Consider the following 13,612-nt stretch of genomic DNA (forward strand, 5'->3'; position numbering starts at 1 on the left):
CACCATGTTGGATAGGCTGATCTCCAATTCCTGACCTCAGATGATCTACCTGCCTCAGCCTCCCAAAGTGCTGGTATTACAGGTGTGAGCCACAGCACCGGGCCTAAAAAACAATTTAAATAGAGATGGAGCCTCACTATGTTGGCCAAGGTGGTCTCGGGCTCCTGGCCTCAAGTGATCCTCCTGCCTCAGCCTCCCAAAGTGCTGAGATTACAGGTGTGAGCCATTGTGCCTGGCCACTGCTAACACCTTGATTTCAGACCTCTGGCCTCCAGAAGTGTGAGAGAATACATTTCTATTGTTTTAAGCTATCTAGTTTTTGGAACTTTATATGATAATCCTAGGAAACTAATACAGATATATATTGCATGGTTCTAGTTATGTAACAACCATAAAACAACATAATTATAATGACAGAGAACACGTGAGTGGTTGCCGTGGTAGGGATGAAAAAACGATCGACGTGGCTATAAAGGGCAACACGGGAATCGGTGGTGATGGCACAGCAGAGGATTCTGACTGCAGTGATGGTGATGCAAGGCTGTACATGTGACAAAACTGCACAGAAGCGCACACACACACACAAACACACAGAGTGCACACAAGGATGTTGAAACCTGAATGTGCTCCATGGATTGTGCCTGTGTCAGTTTCTTGTTTTTTTTTTCTTTGTTGTTGTTGTTGAGACGGAGTCTCACTCTGTTGCCCAGACTGGAGTGCAGTGGCGTGATCTTGGCTCACTGCAAGCTCTGCCTCCCAGGTTCACGCCATTCTCCTGCCTCAGCCTCCCAAGTAGCTGGGACTACAGGCGCTTGCCCAGCTACTTTTTTTGTATTTTTAGTGGAGACAGGGTTTCCACTAAAAATTAGCCAGGACCATTAGCCAGGATGGTTTTGATCTCCTGACCTTGTGATCCGCCTGCCTTAGCCTCCCAAAGTGCTGGGATTACAGGCATGAGCCACTGCGCCCAGCTGGTTTTGGTTTTTACTGTGGTTACTGTGGGTGTGGGATATTAACATGGGGGTGGAGGGGTGCACCAGACCCCCCGGTATATTTCTTTGCAATCTACTGTGAAACTATAATTATTACAAAATAAAAGTTAAATATGAAAACTATCTTTTTCACCTTCATGACTTAGTCTTTAGTGTAATATAAATACAACTGAATCTGTTTTTTTTTTTTTTTTTTTTGAGACAAGGTCTTACTCTGTCACCCAGGCTGGAGTGCAGTTGTACAATCACAGCTCACTGCAGCAACCTCCTGGGCTCACAGGATCCTCCCACGTCAGCCTCCCAAGTAGCTGAGATGATAGGTATGCAGCACCATGCCTGGCTAATTTTTTATTTTTTTGTAGAGATGGGGTTGTGCTTTGTTGCCCAGGCTGGTCTGGAACTCCTAGCCTCAAGAGATCCTCTAAGCCTCAGCCTCTCAAAGTGCTAGGATGACAGGTGTGAGCCACCACACCTAGTCTAGGTCTGTTTTTATGGCTCGAGTTCCAGCAGTGACTCATGGTGCCATTCTGAAAGTCAACTCTCACTGCCAAGGATGCAGGCCACTGGCTTCACTACGGACTGGCCCCAGGACTCAGCTTATTTCAATTCCTTCTTGAGACAGCTGGTTTCTGGTGATTCTTTTACAAAAGCAGACTACAGGAGACAGAATTTCAGTGGATCATGGAACCTGTTCCATTGGGTTCCAGGTCTTTGACTGTTTTGTGGCTACAGGACCACTGATTCCTAGGCATACATGCCCACTGGAAGTCATGCTCACTGAAAGCTGCACTTGCACTGGTGGGAGGCTGTTTTTTGGATAGGAGGTGATTAACATATCTTCTCTACTTCCCTGAGGGAGGACTCCTTCACAAGGCAAGCTGGATGACCTGCTTCACTCTTGGTCTTTCTCTGCCCCAGAGTTCCCCTCCAACTGGTTTTGGTGCAAGCATTTTGACATCTGCTTTCTTTACTTTCAACCTCAGTCTCAGCCAGAGGGCCATGGGCATGAGTGTGAGCTGCAACTGCCACGTGGCTGCTATGAGGACAGCATTCTCCCTGTGGGTGAATGGCACCTTCACAGAGAGCCACCGCCTGGCCCATGACCCAGAAGAGCAGGAATGTGCCAGATGTCAAGGGCATCCCCACACACACTGACCCTTCTCAAGGTGAGCAGAGGAAAGTGAAGGCAGTCTTAGGTCTCCTCAGGCTTGGAAAGTATGAGACATAGTACATGCCCTGCCTCATCCTTGCTGGGAGCCCTATCCTCCTATCTGCTGAGCCGGACACTGGGGTGCTCACAGGGAGTACCACTGAGGGACTCATGTCAGTCATTCTCTAATTCTTCATGAGAGGCACTGATCAGCTGTCAAATGATGAAAAGGGGAACAGATGAAGAGAAAACAAACGAAAAAGGGTATTTTAAAACTCCTAAATTCATCCTAGAACAATCCAATATGGTGAGAGAATGTCACACCCATTTGACAGACAAGGACATGAGACAATGTGGTGAAGCACCTGCACAAGCTCAGCCAGCATGTGGTTGGGGGTAGGGGTGTGTTGCGTCCCTGCTCCACCCCCAGGGCTCCAGGTAACTGAAGGACTGTGGAGTCAGGAAGCACCATGGGACACTGGGCTGAGTAAGAGTTAGGAAACCCATGCCAGGCTCCACCTGGGTTTGGTTGTGTGTATCAGAGATAGCAGATACCAGGCCTAGCCTTGGTCTCCTCCACTTGGAATTAAGAACAGTGACACTATTGCTGCTAAAATGATATATACACGAGAATGGTTGGAAAATCTGACAAATCTCTCACAGAAATTAAAGGTGAAGTATTGATAATAAAAAATAAAGAGCTAAATGTGGTTCATTTATATTCACAACTCAGCCCTCTGATTTCCTTTCTGTGGGCAACACTCTATGCGTTGGCAAGCACTAGATAATCCACAGGTTAAGCTGCAGAAACACACACACTTCCTGCAGAGAAGGAAAGGAAAGGCAATTGACAGTTACTAGCATATCACCTAAAGCACACTCCTTACATCTGAAATGTAAAAATTAAATTGAGATAAAGCCTTAAAGTTCTTTCATATGATGATCATATGTACCAGCGCTGTGTTCTTGCACAGCACCTATGGCATCCTTAGGTAACAAGCTTGCACCCTACTCGGTGGCTGTCAGTAGATGGCCCTCCCTGTCTCCTCTCCCTGACACACACCACACTGCACATTCAGTACAACCTACAGGATGCCAGGAGACACAAGGGTTGTTTTTTTTTCCTGCGTCACAGTTCCTGTGTCCTCCAGCCATGCTCAGCACCTGAAGAACGTGAGCAAACCAAGGCCTGTGGGCTAATCCAGCCTGCCCCCTGCTTATGTGTGGCCTGTAAGCTAAGCGTGGTTTTTATATTTATTCAAGGTTCTTACATTTTTAAATGGTTAAAAAAACCATAAGAATATTTTGTGACAAGTAAAAATTAAGTTAAATTCAAATTTTGGTGTCTGTAAATAAAGGTTTCTGAAACACAGCCCTGCTCATTCATTTGTGAACGACAACATGGCTGCTTTTGCACTGCAAGGTGGAGCTGAGTAGTTGCTATGAAAACCATACAACCCAAGAAGCCTAAAATATTGACTATCTGGCTCTTTACAGAAACAGTCTGCCCACTACTCCTGATGCAGATGGAAGAGGAGCTGATTAAACATGCTTGTGATAACAATGATTTAATGATACTCGTATATATGCAACTCATCAAGAACTTGACTAGAAGTTAAGAAACATATTCTTTTAGTCACTCTCTTGTTCTTCCACTAAGAATGATCAGAGAAATGCAAAGACTTTGTTCAAAATAAATGCACAACAGAAAATAACTCTGAATAACTTAAGCGGAAGAGAAAGGCTCCAAAACCAGGCAGCTGAATTGGGTTATATGCAAGCATGAATGCTTTGTAGAGATTCATAACAAGCATGTAAGGGGAAATGGCACAAGGTGTCTGGGTGTGCTTTAGCATATTTCATCAGCAAAAAGAAAACTGAGGGGTGTGAGTGTCAGATCTTGATAACCAGGCATAGTATGATTAGAAGACAGCCCCTGGTGCCACCCACACCACTGTCCCCTGACTCAAGGTGCACTGGGGCACCTGGCCGAGGTTGCTGGCTGAGGTGCCAGCCTCCTGCCCTCCCTTGAGACTCCTTGCTGGGCAATTCCTGGGTATTCTGGCCTGGCTGGTAGCTGGTGATCCACTGACAGCCCAGGTGAGTGCAGGCATCTGGGGCCTGGTTTGCTCCACTCATACACACCCTCAAGGAGGCAATGTGTGGGGCACTCACTCTCTCCTGCACCATGGCAGATGCACCCAGTGCACACTGCCTATGAGTAGATAAGAGTTTAACAAATAGGATGTTCTCAATCCCTCTTGGATGATCAGATCTACATGGATATTCCTCCATAAGGTAAGGGCCAGCAGAGGTTTCTTGCAGAATGTAGTGAATGCATTCAAACTGGCAAGCAGGTCTCCTTCCCTCCTCTACTCCTAGCTGATTGATAGCAAGCTCCTCTAGGCCGCTGCTCCCTAGAATAGGCTGAGGCCTCATAGGGACCATGGAGGTGGGATGGGAGGGCTTTCAGTTTCAAAGGCTCTAAAAGTTCCCAGAAGTAGCTGAGCTCAATTCTGAGATTACCATTTCCACCACATAAATGAGGTTTCTGCATCTCTTTCCTTTCTTCAACCTGCCTAAGTGTCAGGAAAGAATGAAAATTACTGGGCTGAGAAGCTTTGGGGACAGGGTTGTACTTGGGTGTCTTACACCCCAGTGCTTAGCACACTGGCTGATAGTCCGCACCTGTAAAAGGAATGGATTTACTGCCACTTCAGTATATGGGGCATACTTAACTGGACTTTAAAAACGCTTTTCTGTTTTGGCAATCTATTAATTTCCAAAGGAGACTGACCTTTCACAAACCTCTAACACCGTGTGTGTGTGTGTGTGCATGTGTGTGTGTGTGAGAGAGAGAGAGAGAGAGGGGCTGAGAGATTGAGAGAGAGAGAGAGACAGACTGAGAGATTGAGAGAGATTATTACCTGTGGTCTTTGGTAAATCACCCTGGCATAGAAACTGCAACGGGTACCAAGATCATTCATCTGGAAAGGAATTAGAAAAGGTTGGCAGCATTACACAAAGCACACAGACACAGCTAATACCTAAATAACTTGTTAGAAACAAAAACATTACCTGGATAATGTCTCTTAAGCAGCGGGTAACTGGAGGCTGGTAAAGCTTATAAATGGGGTCTCCGTCAATTATATCAATTTGTCCCAGATTTGGATGAGCTGTGAGGATGTAACATAAGGCTGGAGGAGGCAGATGAGTTTTTATCTGTTTACATGAGGCAAAAGCAGAAGGTGAATGTATTGTTAAAAGACTCAAGCACATGATTAAAATCTCCTCTTTAATATATACATACTCGCTTACAGATGCATCCTCTCTCTGGAATGCTATACAAGGAATGGACTGCATTGTTTACTTCTGGGACCAAGTATAAGAACTTCTTATGAACCTATTAATTCAAGATTTCATTTTAGAAATCTTTCAGGTTATACTGAAAATATCATCTAGAAATTACTTCCCCTTAAGTAATCTAGAAATGGCTTTTTTTTTGTTTTTTGAGACAGAGTTTTGCTCTTGTTGGCTGGATTGCAATGGCGCCATCTCGGCTCACTGCAACCTCCGCCTCCTGGGTTCAAGTGATTCTCCTGCCTCAGCCTCCTGGGTAGCTGGGATTGCAGCCATGCGCCACAATGCCCAGCTAATTTTGTATTTTTAGTAGAGACGGGGTTTCTCCATGTTGGTCAGGCTGGTCTCGAACTCTCGACCTCAGGTGATCCGCCCACCTCAGCCTCCCAAATGCTGGGATTACAGGCGTGAGCCACCGTGTGTTTTGACAACTACTATGCTGTTTGGCACAGTACAGGGTCACAGACTTAGCACTACTAAGAAGTCAGCCACAACCTAAGGAAGACAGCCTCAGTTGTTTTGGGAGCTCTGGCCCAAAGCAGCAGCTGGTTAACCTGCTGGAAAAGGCTCAGGAGGGAGGAGGGAACACTTTTCATCCATTTTGCTTCTTCTGAGACACTATCATAGACAAGCAGGGCAATGGAAGTTCCTGGCTACCCAGGACGTTGTACGAATGTCTATGGATTGTATTGAGTTCCTGCTCCAATTGGTAACTGAGTGTTGGTTCTATGAGTCACTAGAAGTTCGTGGGAAAAATTCTATATGTTTGCTTTAGTATGAGGCTGAGACCCCAATTGTTCCAACAGTATATGAGAGTTGTGGTTTACGCATTCATCATAAGTTAACTTCAAGAAAATGTTGTGCAGCACAGTAGGGAAGGCAGCCAGAGCTTGGTCTCCAGGACCTGAATCCCAGTCCTGGCTCATATTCATGTGTCACCACAAAGGAACTGGCTGCACAGGGGCTCCTTGTTGCCACTGGAGTGGGGGACACAGACCATGTGGGTGGCAGTGATGATGCCTGGCTTGGCACCTGGCACGGAGTAGTCCGCAACTGGGGAAGTTTTTCCAGTGCCGGGCTTACCTCTTCACAGGGCTGGTCGCGGCCAGGTGTTTTCAGAGGTATCGCTGGGGGCCATAGGGTGTCAATCAAACTAAAAATCCCCGCTATCCTGGAACAAGGAAAGTTAAAGGTATTCATCATCAGACTCCCTTACTGAGTACTAGGCCAGTGAGCTGGTAGAATGCTTAACAGCCTCTAATGCCTAAGGCCATGGAACTACAATTCGAGATGTGAGGCGATTCAGATGGGGAAGAAAGAAGACACACAGACAGATGGACAGACACTGTGGGAAATCAATTGCACAACAGGAATTTGCTCACTAAATTAGGATCCATCCACACAGTGAAATATTATACAGTCACTGAAATGGTTACAAAAAAAATATTTATGGACATGGAAACACGTTTGTGACACCCTGCTAAGAAAAAAGTAGGCAACAAATTAACTCTCTCACTCACTGTGTGTGTGTGTGTGTGTGTGTGTGTGTGTGTGTATGTATGTGTATCTATGCATGCATCTATATACATATTAAGCCAAAGGAAAAGACTGAAGCCTATAAGAATGTTTTTAGTGGTTATCTGAGTAGAGTTTGAAGGTGATATTTACTTTCTTCCTTTGGATTGGGCATTTTGTATATTTTTCCCAAACAGATATGTATTACATGTAAGAAAAGTTATCTGAGCTGGGTGTGGTGGCTCATGCCTATAATCCCAGCACTTTGGGAGGCTGAGGCAGATGGATCACCTGAGGTCAGCAGTTCGGGACCAGCCTGGCCAACATGGTGAAACCCTGTCTCTACTAAAAATACAAAAATTAGCCAGGCATGGTGGCAGATGCCTGTAAACCCAGCTACTCGGGAGGCTGAGGCAGGAGAATCTCTTGAACCTGGTAGGCGGAGGTTGCAGTGAGCCGAGATCATGTCATTGCACTACAGCTGGGCAACAAGAGCCAAATTCCGTCACACACACAAAAAAGAAAAGTTATCTGAAGTAAAATATATAGAAGGACACAAAAGGACAACACTGTTATGATTTCAGTTATATGGTTCTCACCTTAGATCTGACTGCACTTCCGAGACCTGGCTCTAACCTTTACCTGAGCCCCTTGTTAACAGAGGTGGGAAACAGCAGGGCCCCTGGAGTCAAGAAACTCATCTTGCTTAAGCTCTGCCTTTCATACACTGTGAGACCTTAAGAAAATGCTTGACTCTTACATCAGCCCTTCTGGGAAACTGGGGGTTGCTGCTGGCATTATTGCAAGGAGTAAAGGAAGTAAAGAACATGTGTGCAGCACCTACTAGGGTTTCTATACTCAGAGTGAGTATCCAACACATTAGCCACTTGATATTACTATAGTTACCAGTATTGTCATTGCTAAAGCCATAAACTTTTATGCTGTTTTTTGCTCAAAAATCTGCCCAGTTTAAGACAGGATTTTAATCCTAGTGTTACTCTGTGAAGAAACCGAGTAAAATTAGGAGGATGATAAAAGATGAGTGTAAAAAGAGGTCTTTATACAGTATAGAAAAATAAACAACCCTTTCCAGATAGTGACAGAGTGCTTATCAATTTTCCTAAAATTTTGGAGTTTCCCAAAAAGTGTTCTGTGAAGTGTAACCCATGAGAACAGAACTCCCTGCCTGTTGCCGTGTGGTGCATCTGTGGCTGGCAGGACCCTCACACGCTACAGTGGGACTGGACATGGCGGAGGGCCTGGAAAGCCCCGTGTAAAAGGCACCTGTGGCATACTGTTTTAAACTAAAGCTTCTCCCACTTATAACCACGAAACCCTTTTTGGTGTCATCACTAACAATGTCCTGAGAAACTAGTGTTCCCTTGGAATTCTCTTTGAGAAATGCTGTTCGAGAAGCACACAGCCATAGGAAAGTTCTATTTGAATTTAATGACTTTTATTTAGAGGATGGTACCAGCTGATTAAAAAAGTTTAGACACATTATACATTTATATTTAATGCACGACGCTTAGCTGAAGAATGGCTATGGTTAAATAAAATGCTTAGTCTCATAAAAAATCAGCTTCTCTACTGTTTTTAAAAACTATTTTTAAAATAGATAATGGCTTGGATGGCCACTGTTGCCTTGTGAAGTAGAGTTGTCTGGGGCCAGCTAGCACATTCAAATGACTCCCACTTCTGCTGGGCATAGACGTGGTGCAGAAACTCACTTTTAGCACAGTTAAAAAGTGTATTGTTCCTCCCACTGCAATTCATTCTTTACTATTCATTTGGTTACACAGGAAACATTCTTTTAAAAAAGTGATCCTTTAAAAATATGTTTAAGAAACAAACAGTCTGACAGGGGAGTGGCTACCATAAGTCTGTCTTTTAAAAAATTAATAAACATTTTTATTTAAAAAGTTTAAAATGTAAAGTAAATGTTTAATTAGAGAAAAAGGGGACATACAGATTAATTCATTATGCTTATGATTTGATAACATCATCATGTTGGAATAAATTTCTTGGGGTATACCTTAATTTATAGATTGGATAAAATGAGTCTGTAGACAAATTTTGGTCATTAATCTGTGACAACAAAAGTTTGTGGAGCAGACAAGGAGAGAAGCAGGGCCAGCTGTCCTACCCACCAGGTCCCCAGTTTGGCAGGCTCTGCAGCAGTCAGCAGCTCTCCCAGCAGCTCCCACAAGACACCCAGAGAGCATGGGTGGAGGTCAACTCAGCTACCCGTCACTGAAGGGAGAGCCATGTTTCCCATCACACTCAGTCACAGTTCATCTGACCTCTAAAAATCAGCTGTATTTGAAGAGCAGCAAGAAGAGGGCTGCGGCGTGGTGCAGAACATGCAAAGGAAGGTGACAGCATGGCACAGGCAGGGAACAGGGGCAGCCTGGGAGCCTCCTCTGTGCACTCACTTGGGGGCTGCGGCAGACCCACCTGCATGCACAGGCTGTAGAACACGCAGCTGCTCCTGGAGGCGGGAGGAGGGAGGTAGGAGGCCTGGAGGGACCCAATAAGAGCTTTCCTAAAGTCACGCTCAGGAACCTGAAAGACTTTCAGCGCTATGTTTTTATTATAGTAACCAGTGTACTTTTTAAGTGGAAAGATACCAAGATCTATACACATGTTAAAATTATATCTACCAAGTTATACTTAAAATGGTTGAAATTATAAATTTTATAGTACGTTATTTTACCATAATGAAAATTATATTTAACATAAAAATAAATACTAAGTGTTTTTTTTTTTTTTCTTTTTTAACAGGGTCTCTTGCTCTGTAATCCAGGCTGGAGTGGCGCAATCATGGTTCACTGAGGCCAACCCTAAGACTGTTTTTGAGTCTTCCACATTCTTTAAAGCAAGGCCACCCCGACATGTGACTAGTCACTGAAGTGTAAGAGGCACTTTCTAAGAACATGTTCTCACTTATAAAAAAGCCCTTGGAGACACCCCTCAAGAGAGACAGAGTAAGGATGGGGGCACCACATCACTTACATCTCATGAGGGCCCCATGGAGAGGCTCAGACTGGGCTGTACTGGAGATGACCGGCACGCAGAAGGGGGTCCTGCCAACTCACTTCCTCCAGGGCTGAGCCTGCACACTCCAACCCCATGACACTGCGGGTGATGTGCATTTGCTCAGAAGAATGCTGGCCACAGACTTGGACAGAGAGGATACTGTCCACCTTCTACAGTGGAAATTCCAAATCTCTCTCAGCTTCATCTTCCTCCCTTGTAGGATTCTGTGATTCTCTAATTCCTAGTGCTGCTGCTGTCCCTCGCTGACATGTGCCTCTGTTTGAGGAGGAAAGACGATTCCAAAGTCTCCAGTGCTAGGTGTGGGTGGTGAAGCAGACACCTTTCTATGCGAGCATGGCAGCATGGGGCCCTAGAAACAGTCAGCCATCTGCGATAAGTGCCTTCTGCACTTGACAGGTGAGTTTGGCTGACTGAAGACTTTCTGTGTTACAAAGTGCTCTCTGGTGCAAAACAGAATTGCACCTGAATATTTCCAATCTATTTGTAATGAAAAATTTACAAAGACAGAGCCACTAACTTTAATTTTAAAAACAGTTTCAAATTTGTTTTAGTAATTACCAGATCCTTGAGAGAGAAAAAAATACTCTAAACATTATAAAGGATTAGGAATAAACCGATGGAGATATTTACATGAAGCAAAGTTAACTTATTTCTTAGAATGAAAAAAAAAATCAATTTTCTTGCCTGAATTCTGTTTTTGGTAACATATTTTGGAGGCTGTCAAAATCTAAGTAGAAAACAAACCACAAAGGAGGAGAACTAACTTGAGACCATCTTCAGAAAAAATTTACAAATTCAGTTCAAGAGTTGGAAGTGATGTCAAAGGACAGGACAGATGTTTCTCCTGAGTAAACTAGAGCCAAGATTTCCCACCGTGCGACAAGAAAGGTGCATGGAAATGAGTAAGCTACACAGATGCAGATAACTTTAACTGGGTACCTCCATTTCCTGAATTCCTAAAAAGGCAGCCCCAGCATCACCCATGAGCTCAGAAATGAGGATGGGGCAAGTCCTGGGGCAATGGAAATCGTCTGCAGACCAAGAAGAGAGTGGGAGTGGCACCATGCCCAAGAGAATTCTAAGAAATACACAACAGAGGAAGGAAGCAGAGTTCTCGCCTCACTGCCATTGAAACAATGCTAAATTTACATATTTCTACACACATTTTATGGATATTTTGGTGTGGCAAATGATCTACTTCCTCTGGCCTCATTATAGCTGGTATTAATTATCTTGACTGGTAGATGACAAATGTCATTTGAAAAACCAACCATTCAAAGTAAAGGCAACCAAGATTTCCATACTTCAGTCCACCGGAAGAGAGTAAACATGGAAAATCTTGTTTGCACACCAGAACATTAGCTGATATTATCAATTTGCTTACCTATTCTCTAAGTTATTTCAGGGGTTATTTTTTCCATCTGATACTGTCTCATCCAGCTAACTCTCAAATCTTCACAGGGCAATTTAAAACTGCCTGAACCACTTTCTTTTGGGTGTGGATAGAGTGGAATTTGCTCTAGGAGATTTAAGCCACAATGGTGCTGTGGACAACAGAAAATGGAAAGATAACAAGGAAGCACCTGGCCCATGATGCACTCATCCTCACAGAGCTTGGAATCATTTTTTTTTTTCTAACCAAGCAAGTATTTTGGGTATAAAATGTTCTTAAAATTTGTCATGTTGCTGCTAATTTCTCTGTACCTGTCACTGTTGTAGAACTCATACCTCTCCAAGAGAGTTCATTTGGATAGTGGAATACTTTAGACCAGTCATTCTTAAAGTGGGGTCTGGGGGTTGCTGGAGGTTCCGAGAGCCTTTCAGGCAGCCTACAAGGCCAAAACTGTTTTCTGCCAAGCCTTTATTTTTCTTTCTCACTTCCATTCTCTCATGAGTGTACAGTGGTATTTTCTAGAGGCCCATGATGTGTGATATTACAACAGATTGAAGGCGGAGCACAGATGATAATCCATCATCTCCTGTTCAACCAGTGAAGAGACCTGCAAAATACAGGGCAATGCGACTCTCATCGCTAAATATTTGTTTTTGTGTTTTAGGAAATATTTTTCATAAAAAATGTTATTTAGGTCATCATGTAATGGGTTGATTATAGACGCTTTTAGGTAAATTAATGTGTTAAATCTTTTTCAGTTTTAATTTCTAATAAGGTAAACACTGAGTAACATATTTTTTAAAAAAAACCTCTTTGGGCCCTCATTACTTTTTTATATTACACACACTTCCCCCCGCCCACCAAATACATATATTTTTTGGAGATAGAGTCTTGCTCTGTTACCCAGGCTGGAGTGCAGTGGTGTGACCTCCTGGGCTCAAGCAATCCTCTAGCCTTAGCCTCCCAAGTAGCTGGGACTACAGGTGTGCACCACTATTCCTAGCTAATTTTTTAAATTTTTCGTACAGATGGGGTTTCATCACTATGTTTCCCAGACTGGTCTCAAATGTTTGGCCTCAAGTGATCCTTCTGCCTTGGCCTCCCAAAGTGCTAGGATTATAGGTGTGAGCCATCATGACTGGCCAGCCCTCATTCATTTTTATTTGTTTCTTTCCTCCCTGCTTGTCTGTTACATGGTCCTGTTCTTTAGATTGTCTCCCCTCTCTGACTATCTCCCTTTCCTGCCCAATGCTGGCCACACACTACACATCTTCCCCGACACAGCAGGGTCTCTACATGCCAGAGACAACAGACTTTAAACATATCTGGTAGGCTGTATTTTAAGATATAATCTCAATGCAGTCTAAGAAACAATTTCCTATTTGCTGATGAATCATTATTAATAGTGTCCAATAACCTTAGATAGGAGTCCTATTTTGAGTTGCAAAGGTAACTTCCCATTCATTGTAAAATTAGGTCAATGCATGTGGGTTATTTATAAACAATGTAACACTTCCTATAACTCCATTCTTTCCTGTGGTTCCACACTCAACATAAAAATAGTAGTTTCAGGAGCAGGCCAACCTGCAGTGTTGAGAAAGACCTGTGGAGACTCTGAGGAAGTCTCTCTGGACCAGAAAGGAACTCTTCATGTGGCTCTCGGGGCTAGGGCCAGCCTCCCACACTCCCACCCTGGAGGTCCACCTCTGAGAAGGGCTCTTGGCACTGCTGTGGCTCCCACTACATGAATGTCACATCGGTGCCAAAGAGAACAGCAAAGGCTGAGCAGTCTTGAAGAGGCAATTCCTGTAACAATCACTGTTGGGTTTTGTACAAGGGCATAGGTGAGAAGAGGCAGAGAGGTCACCCCTGATGCCACTCCGAGGTGCCTCTGCCCCACCTCACCCTCTGTTCTGGGGCTGGTCACCACCGAGATCCTCTGGTTTAGTTAGTGCTGCCTGTTTTGTGTCCTCACGAGAATGTGAACCTCCTGAGGGCAGGCTCTGTGTGTCTGTTCTCTGTGGAATCTCAGTGCCTAGATGAGTCTGGTTCGTGGGAGGCGCATAACACTGGCATGGCATGAGGCCATGAATCTGGCATGCTAGCTAGCAGGGCCGGCAAGACTCTTCAATCCCACCAGCC

General features: G+C 44.2%; 1 protein-coding gene across 12 annotated transcripts in view; it reads right to left on the reverse strand.

The window, feature by feature from the left end:
• The window catches only part of SPIDR (scaffold protein involved in DNA repair), a 480,217-nt gene that overhangs the window by 32,537 nt on the left and 434,068 nt on the right, over positions 1 to 13,612 (reverse strand). For all 12 annotated transcript variants that reach the window (XM_050800368.1, XM_050800369.1, XM_050800370.1 and 9 more), the window contains 3 exons: positions 6,586 to 6,673; positions 5,221 to 5,364; positions 5,070 to 5,129 (listed from right to left, as the gene is read on the reverse strand). In XM_050800368.1, the coding sequence (XP_050656325.1) occupies positions 5,070 to 5,129; positions 5,221 to 5,364; positions 6,586 to 6,673 (292 nt within the window). The remainder of the gene's footprint in view (positions 1 to 5,069; positions 5,130 to 5,220; positions 5,365 to 6,585; positions 6,674 to 13,612) is intronic.

Source organism: Macaca thibetana, chromosome 8 (assembly GCF_024542745.1).
Source record: "Macaca thibetana thibetana isolate TM-01 chromosome 8, ASM2454274v1, whole genome shotgun sequence".
Classification (NCBI taxonomy): domain Eukaryota; kingdom Metazoa; phylum Chordata; class Mammalia; order Primates; family Cercopithecidae; genus Macaca; species Macaca thibetana.